We start from the raw sequence: 14,416 nt of genomic DNA, 5'->3' as shown, positions 1-14,416 counted from the left end.
AAAACGTTTCAGGTGCTCACCTGATACGATCAGGTGCTCACCCGATACGATCGGGTGCTCACCCGATACTTTCAGGTGCTCACCCGATACTTTCAGGTGCTCACCCGATACTTTCAGGTGCTCACCCGATACTTTCAGGTGCTCACCCGATACGATCGGGTGCTCACCCGATACTTTCAGGTGCTCACCCGATACTTTCAGGTGCTCACCCGATACGATCGGGTGCTCACCCGATACGATCGGGTGCTCACCCGATACTTTCGGGTGCTCACCCGATACTTTAGGGTGCTCACCCGATACTTTCGGGTGCTCACCCGATACTTTCGGGTGCTCACCCGATACGATCAGGTGCTCACCTGATACTGTTAGAGGCTAAGCTAAGCTAACTATGTGTGTACGTGTGTGTGACGTCAGTGAGTGAAACAGGAAGTGTGTGTGCGCCGTGTGGTTGTTAATGTTGGAGAGCCGCAGCGAGAGACTGTCACGCTTCATAATGTTGCTTTGTTATGTTCTCCCCTTTACGAGAGAGACTCATTTTACCCAGAGAGGCTGTGCATCACCCTGCTGTAATGAAATAAAGTGCTGTGTTCAACGCAGATGGAGTCCCGCAGTTGTTGTGTTGTTGCCGAACGAGCTAACCCAAGCTAAGGAGTTAGCAATCCCTTTACTGCGGTTCAGGGAACTGCCGGATTGGCGTTGTTAACAATACTTTCTCGTGCTCATCAGAAAGTAGTTTCATGCGGGCATGATGTCCGTGAGATCATCCACTGCATTCATTTCGGTTTGTGTTTCTGTGTGAAAATGACAGTGTTTCACTCACTGACGTCACACGCACGCACACACATAGTTGGTTAGCTTAGCTTAGCCTCTAACACTATCAGGTGAGCACCTGATCGTATCGGGTGAGCACCCGATCGTATCGGGTGAGCACCCGATCGTATCGGGTGAGCACCCGAAAGTATCGGGTGAGCACCCGAAAGTATCGGGTGAGCACCCGATCGTATCGGGTGAGCACCCGATCGTATCGGGTGAGCACCTGAAAGTATCGGGTGAGCACCTGAAAGTATCGGGTGAGCACCTGAAAGTATCGGGTGAGCACCTGATCGTATCGGGTGAGCACCTGAAAGTATCAGGTGAGCACCTGAAACGTTTTTTTTTTTTTTTTTTTTTCTTGTCCCTTTAGGGGCTCCGTAATATGCAGTATCCTGTGTGTACAAAAATATACTCACAAAGTATAACAAAGTAAAACAAACAATATTTCACTGTGAAACAGGATTGTAAATACCACGGAATGTGGTCGTGATTGAGCTCACGTTTGATCACCGGCTTTCAGCAGATTTTGGAATTTTAAGTACATTTTGGAATTATAAGTATATTTTGGAACTTTAGGTAGATTTTGGAACTTTAAGTAGATTTTGGAATTATAAGGAGATTTTTGGAACTTTAAAGGGACAATATGTAGTATTTATGGGTTTATATAACCCAAAATCCACTTTTTTTATACATATTATGTTCTCCTGCATTGTCTAGTCACTGTATAATAGTTTTTGTTTCATTTTCGTAGTGTTTCAAAAAGTCATGTAAAATAACACGGTCGCGGGCCGCGGTTGCATAGCCACTGTTAGCAGCAAGACGCCATGTTTCTACCGGAGCCTGTAAGGACAAACGCGAGAGAACAAATCAAGCGTCTCTTTACTTGTAGCGGAAGTCCCGCCTCCTCTCTCTCAGCTTCGTCTGCTACGGCCGCGGTAGCTCGCCCTCTCCCTCACCTCACAAACCTCATCTGCTGAAACGGAGAAAGACGACGAGGACGACATTTGACCAGCTGAGGACACCGTAGCGCTCAGGGAAGGGAGGGGGTGAGCAGAGCAGCAGGTCTTTGTTGTAAATTTCAGCCTCTCCTCTAGATGGCACTATAAACTACTTACTTCACCTTTAAGTAGATTTTGGAATTATAAGTAGATTTTGGAAATTTAAGTATATTTTTGGAATTTTAAATAGATTTTTGGAATTTTAAGCAGATTTTGGAATTATAAGTAGAATTTTGGAATTATTAGTAGATTTTGGAACTTTAAGTAGGTTTTGGAATTTTAAGTAGATTTTGGAACTTTAAGTAGGTTTTGGAATTTTAAGTAGATTTTGGAACTTTAAATAGATTTTTAAATTATAAGTACATTTTGGAATTATAAGTAGATTTTTGAATTTTAAGTAGATTTTGGAACTTTAAGTACGTTTTGGAATTATAAGTAGATTTTGGAATTCTAAATAGATTTTTGGAATTATAAGTACATTTTGGAATTATAAGTAGATTTTGGAAATTTAAGTAGATTTTGGAACTTTAAATACGTTTTGGAATTATAAGTAGATTTTGGAATTATAAGTACATTTTGGAATTATAAATAGATTTTGGAATTGTAAGTAGCTTTTGGATCTTGAAGTAGATTTTGGAATTTTAAGTAGATTTTTGGAACTTTAAGTACATTTTGGAATTATAAGTAGAATTTGGAGTTATGAGTAGTATTTCTAAGTCTTTATCTTAACTTTCATCTACAGTTTGACATTGTCGTCTTTGACGTCACGCTCATGACTCTTCAGTGAAGTCACTCTGACCAATCGGTGACCTTCAGTCTGATGATGTCACAGTTTAGTATCGGCTCAGCTGAACCCCGACACATTCTCTAACTTCTACACATATCTGCACAAGGTTCAAATACTGATGAACAGTGTTTGTGTGTGTGTAAGTAAAACACACACACTTGTTTTGCATACTTTGTGTGGACACTCATAGACATCCCCCTTAACATAAACCTAACCCTAAAACCAGGTCTTAAATCTTCAAAACATCTGTTAAAGCTTTGATTTCGTACTTGTCTTGTCCATGTTTTCATGTTCTCCTCTTTGCGAACCAATGAGATGTTGGTTCTCAAACATCAACAAAACAAAATAAAGTGAACCGAGCCTCAACCCCGTCCAAAAACAACCCTCCTGTCATCCAGCGTTCCCCCGCCGTGACCTTATTTTCCACCACGTCGTTTCTGTGGCTCAGATTTTTAGTGACGGTCCAACGTTTGGGCCAATGGAAGCTTTTCTTCTTTTTCTGTGTCGAGACAGAACACTAAAGTGGTCTTTTCTGCCCGGTGATGTGCGACGTTGTTTGAGACATGGAGGACGGCGGGCAGAGGGGGGCGGAGCTTGAGGCGAGGGCGGGAGGGGGGGCACATGGCGCTCAACGAGGTCTGAGTGTCAGTGAGCATCACATCAGAAACTGCCTCAAACCAGTTTGTGCAGGAACAAGTCATTAGTCATACTATATTTGTGTTTGGTTAGTGGAGAATATAAATCTGTTAAAAACATAGAAACCATCGTCTAATTTTAATTATATGTCTTTACAACAACAAGAACAAAAGCACTGCAGCAGAAACACACTAACAACAGATTAAAAACAATTGAAAAATAAGAGTTTTAGGGTGTGAGGATAAAAATTGTTTCATATTCTACATTTTTTGGTTCCAAAATGTAGGATTTTACCCATGTTTTATGTCATTTAAATGTATTTTATGCGAGTTTCTGCCATCTTTTATTTATTCTACACACCACTGTGGTCGTTTTTAGTTAACCCTTAGTGCATCCTTGGTAAATCATGTATTTGGAGTAATACACAACTCCTTAAATGGACTTCTTGGTCTTTACAAAATGTGTTTTTTCGTCTTTTTGTTGTTATGATAGCTTATGTTATTTTGTTATGGTTCTTTTTATATCGCATATTTTTTTCCTTCACAAAAAATTGACAATTTTTGCTTTTTATGTTATTTTTGTTCATAAAAACGTGACATATTTAAAAAATTTATCGAATTTAATCCGATTTTTTGAATACTTTTTGCTCAGGTGTGTTTATATAGTTGGTCAAAATGTAAAAAAAAGAGAATAGTTTAATCAAATTGCCTATAGTTTGTGCTGGAAAAAAGGATATAAAACACTTTTAACGGTAAATGTTCCGTGTTCTCAGTATTGATGTTAAGATATAAAGCTTAATTTCCGTGCTCCACATTTAAATAGCTGTTGATGTAAATCTTATTTAAAAAGGTCATAAATGGTTTAAAAAAAATAAAAACAGACATCCAGAGTCTCATTCCAAAAAAAGAACCTAATTCACAGCTTTATTAAATCATTACGAAACAAAGTTATACATTCTTTCATCAATAAAAACAGGACAGATTTAAAAAAGGTCTCGCACACACATGCTTTGTTCAGTAGAGGTAAATATTTGCATTACTATGTCGTTTCCACACTGCAGGAAGAAGGAGGGGGGTAGGGGTCATAAAGGTCATAAAGGTCGTCTCACACAAACACACACACAAGACTTGATCGATTCATTTTATACAGTTTGAAACTGCAGAAGAAGAAGAAAAGAAAAACCAGGTAGTACTTCTGCGTCCCTTATTCGTCGTAATTGTGCAAATATTGACTGAACCTAACATGGAGAGAATGACAGAGTGAGTACAGCTTATCATGTGTTCACAGAAGGCTTTAAACCCCGTTTACCTCCTGCCAACACTTCACCACTAAAGGTACATCTCATCCGTCACAGTCTGCCGCTACATCTCCAGCTCATGAGCTCCAGTCACATTTTGGCCAGAAAAATTCACTTCATTTCCTGGAGCCCAGAATCAGAGTCGATGTACCTTTGTGGCAACTCGTTGGCAGCCACGGAGTTTTTGTAAAACAGTGTCCGAGTGTAACTGTGGAGGACGCCGCCGCGTCTCACCGCCGCCTTCACGTCTCATTGGCCCGTCCGTTAAACCAGAGTAGTCTCACGCTCAGGGTTCAGGGTTCAGGGCGCAGGCTGCTGTCCCTGGACCTTATCCATCATCTGCTTGGCGCTGTAGTAGGACAAGCTCAGGCCCATGATGGCCAGCATCATGGCGATCTGGTTGACGGCGCGGTCCTGAGGCTGCAGCTGCACCTCGCCGGCCACTTGTCTCTGCAGAGGGGGAGGGGCAAAAGAAGACAAAGACGTTAGAGGTCAGCCATGACAAAAGGATGTTCAGCGCTGAAAAGACAAGATCCACAGTTTTATGTCATGTGACCAGTGAGTGAACTTTTAAGAAGGAAAGAGCGCCTTTTTTCGGTCAGTCGGCATTGGAAACGTGTCATGCGCTAACGTGCATTAACATTAACGCCGTTAACCACCCAGCACTAATAAAGAGGCACTTTCATTTGTTATTTGTGCTATATGCAATTTATTTCTGTGATGCAACAGTTACAACAATTCCATCCAAGCATGGATAAATTGTAGCCCCAAAAATCGGAATTGAATCGTGAGACAGTAAAAGATTCCCACTGCTAGTAGAAAACTGTACACGAAGAACGACTCGGGCTGCAACTAATGACCATAAAGGTACTAAAAAAATTGGGCTGGGCACGTTAACCGTGGTTAATGGCGTCAGCGGTGGTTAACGGCGTCAACGTTGATGAAACGCATGATGCATTTCCATGATGACTGACCAGAAAAGATGCGCATGCCGTCATGTTTACGTGCCACGGTACCGGAATCCAGCCACCGTTTACCAGTTGTAGCTCCGTTAGCTGCATTAGCTCCTTTAGCATCGTTAGCGTGCCTACAGTGGAACTGGAGCGGTTTGTTTTATTAAAGGAAAAGAGCAGCGCTACAAATAACCAGCGTACCCGTGTACTGCGTGTGTGTGCTTCTGTTTTTAAAGGTTAGCGTTACTTTAGAGACTCATTTTAACAATCGGGAATCACGTAAACATGACATCACACGCATTTTTTTTCAGTCAGCCATCATGCAAATGCTACATGTGTTAACATTGATGCCGTTAACATGCCCAGCGCTAATGAAGAGGCACTTTTATTTTTGTTATGTCTGCAATATGCGATATTGCAACAGTTACAATTCCATCCAAGCATGGATAAATCGTAGCCCCAAAAATCGGAATCTAACCGTGAGATCGTAAAAGATTCCCACCACTGGTAGAAAACTTCTGTACACGAACAACGACTCGGGCTGCACCTAATGACCATAAAAGTTCCATAAAGACGTTAAAAAAAAACATGATTTCTTTTGTCAAATGGAGCAAAGAAAGTGTCAAACCCGCTGCGTGACATGTAACCTTCGACCTTCTCCACGCTCGGCTAAGCAGTCCAGTTTCCTTTTGTTCTCAAATTAACGTAAACGTGCGAGAACAAAAGCTTGACGGGACGGCTGAAGCATATAGACGACCGCGGCTAATGAGAGGATTATGATGACATGAGGGGAACAAAGCGGAAAGGGATAATAGCGAAGGATAATAACGATCAGCGATTACAGAACTACACCAAAAACACAACCTTTTCCAAGTCAAGTCTACTTGCGTCTTCTGCACCAAATTCCATTGAGAAAATCAGCATCTTTAAGCTCACACAAACACAGGAGCTGCCCGTCCACTGCTGCCTCGTGTGGTAACTTTGTGTTTCCTGAGGTTAAACTGAACCAAGCGTTTCATACACCAATTTAACAAAACATCACGTCTGAACTTTCTGACAGAGGCAGCGGTGGAGCAACAAATCGAGTCTTAAATCAATGATTTTCTCTATGGGGTTTGGTGCAGGAACATAAACTTTAAGGGTAGATTTTATGGCATTAGAGCAACGCTGAGTTTTAAAGTCGACAAACCTGGAGGAGACGGAAGTATCCAGGTGTGAGTCGGCCCAGTCTGATGATCATTTCTGCTGATGTGGTCGAGTTCTGCGTCGATGAGAGTCCTGCGCACACAGAGAGAACCCAGATTTCAGTTGGAAGTTCTGTAAATCTAAACATCTGGTGCTTTCAAGTACAAAGACTTAAGTTATTGCTCAGATTATTCCTCTCCGTCTTAACTTAAAATGACAGTTCAAGGGCAGGATTCCAGATAAAACCAGGAGGGAACGTCCCTCGCCTGAAGCCATGGCACAAACCTTCACGCAGCATGTGATCGAGTTACAGTACGCAGAAAACACTCGCAACAAGTGACTTCCTGTTCCTACACTGAGAACTCAACATCTGGATTTCATATAGATCTGACACTTTCTGCTCACAATTAACCTCTAAAAACACACAATGCCATGTTTGACCCAGATCTGGAGACTCGTGGTCATGCTGCGTCACAGCCTGATGCAGCACATATACACAACACATTCATTCATGAGTGGACACAAAGTGGACACTTACGATGTTTGGGCCAATTTTCTTTAACAAGAAACGACTTTGGACGTGTATATTTAGAACCTTAACAGTTAATACATTAAACACGTCATCAAAATAAACCAAGTTTGGGATCAACACATCCTTCTTCACTTTGGGAGGCAAAATGGCGGCATTTTTGTGCATTTAGCAGCATTTGTCGCATTTTACGACAACAAAATAAAGGGCTTGTATGAGCCCGAAACCTTACTATTAAATTACCAAATATTTGCCAATCATCTACACTTTTAGCTAAATTTAGAGCCAAACCCCGTGATAACCATGTAACCAAGTGTTCCGTTCAACCTCTTGTATCTTTCCCGAATAATTAAAACAAAAATGTGAATATTTTCTTGTTTCTTTGCTCCATTCAACAAAGAAATCATTCAAAACTGAATCATTCTGGTTTGTGGAGGACATTTTAATGGAACAAAACAACTCATGAAGACAATTATTTGACAGATTAGTTGCAGCCCCAGTGGAAAGATCTCACTCAAACCTTGAATTATGAATGTGAAACTTTAAATTTAATTATAAAAAAAAAACATTTAAACTCATGCAAGGACGGAAAAACTAATTTTAAGGCAAATTCTACGTCCTCGCTTCCTAAAACGAAGAGATTTAAGTGAACGTGTGAATAAGAATAGGGTTTGAAGTGAAGCATGGATGTGCCAACCCTGGTTAAATCCAAAGTTGCTCACTTTGGGTTGTGGGGGGGATTTTGTATCCTCACCTTTCCGAGAAAAAATATACGTCAAAAAGCCCGTCAGTCGAGCAGCGGCAGAAACCCCGACTTTGCGGTCGCAGCTGAAATTCCAAACAGATGCCAAAAAAAGGACGACGAGCTCCAACGACAGAGTGAGCGTCTGCCTGTTTATACAAATGCTCTGATCCAACCAGATCTGCCAGGGACACGCCCACTTTCGCACACACACCAGTGCTGTCATAATGCATTACTCTCAGTGGGCTGGGTTCTTAAGACATGCCCCCTACTTCTAAAAACAAAACCAGAAAAACCCTTTGAGAAACCGTCGAACACGACTTTCTTTCTTCGCTGAATCCACACAAAGTCAACAAGAGTTTAAACTCAAACTCAGAGAGCGTGTGTCGTGATGCTTGGTTACATAATCTCAAACTAGGGCAGGAATTAAATGCCACACATCAGATTAGAAAACATGGACCAACTGGTTTATATTAACATTTCAGTTTTAAATCGCTCCGTTGGCTGATTGCGTTACATAATGCAGTTAATCGCTAACCATTTCCACGAGCGATTGGAGTGTTTTAAATAATTAAAAACAAGTTGTTTTTTTAACTTTTCAAGCTTCTTAAATGCAACCATTTTCTGGTTTTCTTTGATTAAATGTTGAAATTTATGGACAAAAAGAATTTGAGAAGCCCACAATTCTCCAGATGAGGTCATTAGATGATAAACGCAGCAGGCCTTAACCTTAACCAACATAAATTTGTTTTAAATGCCAAATAATGGAAAACACAACAGTTGAACAGGTTATGGTCTAAAAATACTTAGACCATAACCTGTTCAACTGTTGTGTTGTTATCCTTTCAACGAATGGTCGCTTTTCATTCATGGTGCACAACGTTATCGGCAGATACCAGCTTGACAATATAGTTTTGGGTATCGGCAAACACTTAAACATGTTGCTACTTCTACTCCAGCGCCCTCTACAGCTGATTTATTGTTGTAAAATTGATAGAGAAAAAACGACACCTGCTGCAATACGAGTAGAAGAAATGTTCCCCACAAACTAGACCACAGTATATGCATGTACACGTACATAAAACAAAAATTATATATATATAATATATACACACTAACACACGCAAATACATACATACATACATGCATAAATACATATAAGCAAACAGGGTTTAATTCTCTTTATGTATAATAATATTGGAGTTAAAGGGACGCGCAGCGGCAAATATTTGTCTGCTGACTCAGCAGCAGAGCGGCGTGCAGGTGTGGTTCACGACGACATGCTTCGGCACGAGTCCAGCGTGAATCAGCTGCTAGCTATTCAGGTTTGATGTAGAGGTATCACAGAGGCGTTTCCCTTCATTTGTTTAACACAACAACAACACAAACGCCACACAGGTGCAGCGAGAGACTCCAGTGTGGGAAGAAAAGCCAACAGCGTGGCCTTGTGTAGCTTTAATGTCTGAAACTTCGTTCTTTAAAAACAAACCAACAACAAAAGAAGACGTTTTTCCACACACTTTCATCTCCTGTGATTTGAAAATTGTCACTAGCCGTATCTGGATTTTGCTAAAATACGTGATTAATCGTCCAGCCCTTGTTTACATATATTCCTTTTGATGTATATTTTATTTTCTACTTCTAAACATTGATGAGTGTTTGTCAAACCTGGAAATGATGTTTTTAATGATTTCTTTGTTTTATGGAGCAAAGAAACCAGCAAATATTCACATTTAAGAAGCCGAAACAATCAGAAATCTTGTTTTAATCATCAGGTTTTCTGCCTTCTATATTAAGTAAACACTGTGTGTTATGTTTAAAAAGCCTCTAATGTTAATGAGTGTCACTCTGAATGAACATGCGAATGTCAGGGTGTGGAAACATTTATGTTGGGAACACAGTGTTCTTTGATCGCAGCAGCCAATCAGAGGCAGCCGGCTGCTCTGTTGGCCCCGCCCACTTTCTCCTCTCCTCTGCAGCTCATGCAGCAGCAGCAGCTGTAGCAGAGTATTACATCATCCTCATCATCACCGTCTAAGCAGCGGCACAGAGATGTGCTCGTGTCTGGCCATGCTTCAGCTTCATGACTGTTGCTATGGTTACCTCTGTGTCATCAGAGCACAGGAAACACGCTCTAACTGCTAGGGATGCAACGATATTCGGTATTTTACCGAACTTTTCGGTTCAATACCAACGGCAACAACAGTATTTCGATACGTTTCAGTCTGTCAAAATGTATTCAAATACACAATGACGCGTGATTAGATCCACTCATGAGCAGAGACATGAGCGCACTCAGCTGCTCTGCTCATTTTAATCTGTGTGGTTTTATGTTTGCCGTTTCATTTGATCTGATAGTGCAGTATTGTTTAACCTCTTGCCCCCGGTACCGGGGCCAGCGTCAGACGCAGCGACAAAAGCGTCATAAAACCATATCTAACTTTAACAAACACAGACATGCTGCATACCCACAGAAAGGTGAGCAACCTTATAAACCATTCTTATGTTCACGAAACACAGTTAAAACACTGATGGATCAAACAGCAGGAGCGAAAAAAAAACGTTACAGCGCACACATTGAAAAGCGGCACCTGAGCGTCAGCGTGATTATGTAAACAAAAAAAAACACGCGTCAACTGGACAGCGGAGAATCTACAGATTGAAGTGGTACCATTTTTAATCACTCTACGACCAAGATTCATGGATCCAGCCCCAAAATAAGAGCAAAACAACAACTGACTTTCAAGAAATACAAGCAGAAATGTTGTCTTACCTTTGCTGTTTACCAAAACAAGTTATTTCCACCGGAAAACAAAACTGCTTCTCATGAAGAACCACACTTCCCAGCATGCTTTGGGAACAAATCCTGCTGTGATTGATCATTACAGAGCGACATTAGATCGTTCTGATTAAAGAAGGGCGAATGTCCACACAGATGCGTCATATGCATTTATGTCCTTTTGACTCGCGAATGAAGTGACTCACACACATTTGGAGACGGGGTCTGATTCTACCGGTTAAGAGGTTTAAAACGAGCTGTCAATCACCCTAATGGACCAAGGTAAGCCAGAGCTATGGTAACTGAAGACGCTGCAGAGTCACAGAGTTGTTATTATTACAAATGACAAAAAAAAGCTCCTGATTGACTGGCTCCCCTTATGGCGCGGGAAAATAAATCTAAGACGACGTTTGACGAGCGAAACGAGATTTTCTTAAATGTTAATGAGCGTCTCCATCAGATTAAACTGTTAATGGACAATCATCAGGATTATAATCTCCTGTAGGCGAGTCATTCATCATTAAGCCTCTTTCTCACTAAATTAACAAATCTGAGGGACTTTTAAAAAAGACAGGCGATGCCTAAATTGATGAATTTGGTCCATAAAACATCAGAAAGCGTTTTCCACACCTTTAAATTATGTCTCGTTTTGCCTGAACCTGTCATTCATACTTAAATCAATCATAGCACAAATCCCAGGAAAGTGAAGGTCACTCCCCCACACCAAACTCCATAGAGAAAACCATTGATTTAATCCCTCACAGATACAGTAACTGCAGAGCTGACGCTACGTCGTTTGACAAGCTTGTGTCACTTAAGCGAATCAGAACAAAGGATTTCAAACTTTTTTATTTAAAAAAGTCATAAAATAACCCGTTTAAACGGAGTGACGGAGGCAGCAGAGGAGCAACAGCTGCCGTTTGCTGCAAATTAAAAACGATGATTTTCTCTTTGGGGTTTGGTGCAGGGAGAGTGAGACGACATTTATCCCAGTAAATGAGCACTGTATGATTATTTAAGACCACCTAGTGTTAACACTCACTCACACATGAGTGTCAATCTAATCAAGGTGGGGGGGGGGGGTTCAACATGTGACATGCAGACAACAGCCGACTCAGCAAAACAAGGCAGGGCAGGGTCATCATTCCGAGTCCTATACATCTAAATTTACATATACATCTAAAGTTAAATCTAAATTTAACTTCACTACACCTTAAAAGGGAAAAAAGGGCGGTTGGGTGGGTGGTGGGGGGTTAGAGCGTCCCTTAGTATCTATAGAGCCAAAGGACAAAATGTATAGATGTGACAAATGTCAACTCAAGGACAGAACATAAAGTCCAGTCAACAGAAATGTGTCCAGCAACATGTCAACACGAATTTAAAGAAAGCTTCAAATTATCTTTACATTGATTTACAAAGAAGAAGAAAAATAAAACAGTGCATCTATTTAGATCCAAAACATAAAACACTTCAGTAATTTCAATTTTAAAAATGTCATTAAAATTCGAAAAAAACGTGAAGCAAAACACGGTGGCAAAGGAGAAGGAGGTCATTGAGTTCCTCTGTGTGTGTGTGTGTGTGTGTACAGGGAGCCAGGGCACAAAATGTACAGATGGACATGCCATGAACACACCCCCTACTGGCAGTACGTGGTAACTGAACGGGAACAATGCGTTCCTTATCTTCATTTTTTCACCCCCCGCACATGAATACATTATACTTTCACCTTCACGTGCAAAGTAAACAATAAAAAAACGTTTATGATCGAGAAATGTTTACGTTTCAACTTAGTTTATTTCATTTTTGTTTAAATTGTATGTTTTTTTAATTATGCAGTTCTTTATAATGTCTAAAATTTTGATAAACACCAAATAAAAAGAGGAGGGCATGTAAAGAAAAATTTTATAATAATTAACAAATTTGACTGCATTGCTGTAAATGTGCGACGCCAAATCAAAAAAAAACAAACATTAAAATAATTAAATACTAGGACCTGAAAATACATGCAATTATACAAAAACTCATAAACAAATCACAGATTTTCTCTTAAATCTCGAAATGTCAACATGCATACATCGTGTTCTCTGGACTAAACATTAAAAAGAAAAAATGGAATTGTACAATTTTATTTTGAAAAATCAACGAATTAACTCCAAATAAAGAGAAACTGGTTAAAAACGTTATATATATATATATATTTTACATCGAAACTGGGTTTCTGGAGCATTAAAATCAGCAAAACAAATGCACAGTCAGCGTTGAAAAAAACCGAAGGAAAAAAACCCTTCCAATTAATTTCATTTTTTTAATGTTTCACGGTGTAAATGTAAATAAAAACCGTCGCGTTTTCATATAACTGTTCGTTATCACATGGTCAAAGAAAATAACGTGTGATTTTACTTTTAAAAACACGGTTTAAAACAAAGTTTCCATGGTGAATTCACCAGGTTTCACCTCCCCCTCACTCATTCTCCTTCACGACACTTCTTTCTTTACGTTGATTTTTCTTTGCGTTAAAAAAAAGTGCAGAAACTGCGGTTTTTTTCTTACCTGGAGCAACAACAGCTGACCCTGGTTCTGTCCCTGGCTCTGGTTCTGGACCAGGTTTTAGGCCGTCTGTAGTGGTGTGGTGTAGAGTATTATGGTATAGACAGGCAGGGACGTGCTTGTGTCTCTTTATAAGGAGCAGGGCCGGCTGTAGTATGGTATAGGGACAGGGGGGTGGGGCCGCAGCACAAAGCATGTGCATGTGCATGTGAAGCACATAGATGGACCCCACGTCTGCGTGGAATGAGCTCGTCCACGTCCGAGCTGCTGCTGCTGGAACATTTTGTCTTTTTACTCCACACACAAACACAGGGGTTTTTGTTTCACTGTAAAACATGTCAACATATATATATATATATTTATATATATATATATATATATATATGTATATATATATGTGTGTGTATATGTATATATTATATAGGTAAAAAGGCTCCAGGCCTGCGTTTGTGCGTTTAGATTTAAATATACTTCATTTAACAACAGTTTAGTTGTCCTTTTTTAAATTATTTGAACTAAAGGAGCTCATTTCTGAATGAAAATGTAAATTTTTGAATGAACGGGTCAAAAATTTGGTGACATTTTTAATAATAGCTGTGAAAAATCTGTTTAAAGAGCTGAATTTGACGGGTGACGCGTCTTTTAAAAACATGTTAAGTAGCTGGAAAACGTCATATGGACAAAATATTTGCGATGCATTCTGAGCGCCAGAGCTGGGATTTCAAGGAGCCTTTTTCCTATAAAAAGACTTTTTTTAAAAGGCCTTTTTTATACTTAATTCTCTTTTTAGAAGTCAAACAGGCGTAAAAATCAGGAAAATAATGACTGGTTGTAAATATAAATATTTCAAATCTGAAAAAAAAGAGCCGTTCAAAAGACATGACTCGTTCGTGAACACAGCCCTTCGTCGCTGTTGCAGTTTCTAAATTAAAACGTTAACATTTGGAAATTTAGCACAGAATAATAGGTTGAACATGATGTGGAATCTTTAACAATAGCAGTGACAAATCTGTTGTTATAGAGCAGAATTTGACGGATGACACATTTTCTTTTGAAAACATGTTAAATAGATGTAATACGGACTAAATATTTGCGAAGAATTCTGATCGTCAGACCTTGGATTTATGGCTCTTTGAAGGGAGCCGGATCT

General features: G+C 40.0%; 1 protein-coding gene across 1 annotated transcript; it reads right to left on the bottom strand.

The window, feature by feature from the left end:
- Positions 1-4,831: 4,831 nt before the first annotated feature.
- On the bottom strand, positions 4,832-6,724 carry LOC310931752 (putative transmembrane protein ZNF593OS; the record flags this gene model as incomplete). Its single annotated transcript, XM_083894982.1, has 2 exons — positions 4,832-4,981; positions 6,674-6,724. 2 exons carry the CDS (start codon positions 6,722-6,724, stop codon positions 4,832-4,834), a joined length of 201 nt encoding a protein of 66 aa, XP_083751108.1.
- Positions 6,725-14,416: the final 7,692 nt, after the last annotated feature.

This window comes from Microchirus variegatus (genome assembly GCF_963457635.1).
Source record: "Microchirus variegatus genome assembly, chromosome: 1".
Classification (NCBI taxonomy): Eukaryota; Metazoa; Chordata; class Actinopteri; order Pleuronectiformes; family Soleidae; genus Microchirus; species Microchirus variegatus.
This window is presented reverse-complemented; position numbering and strand designations above follow the sequence as displayed.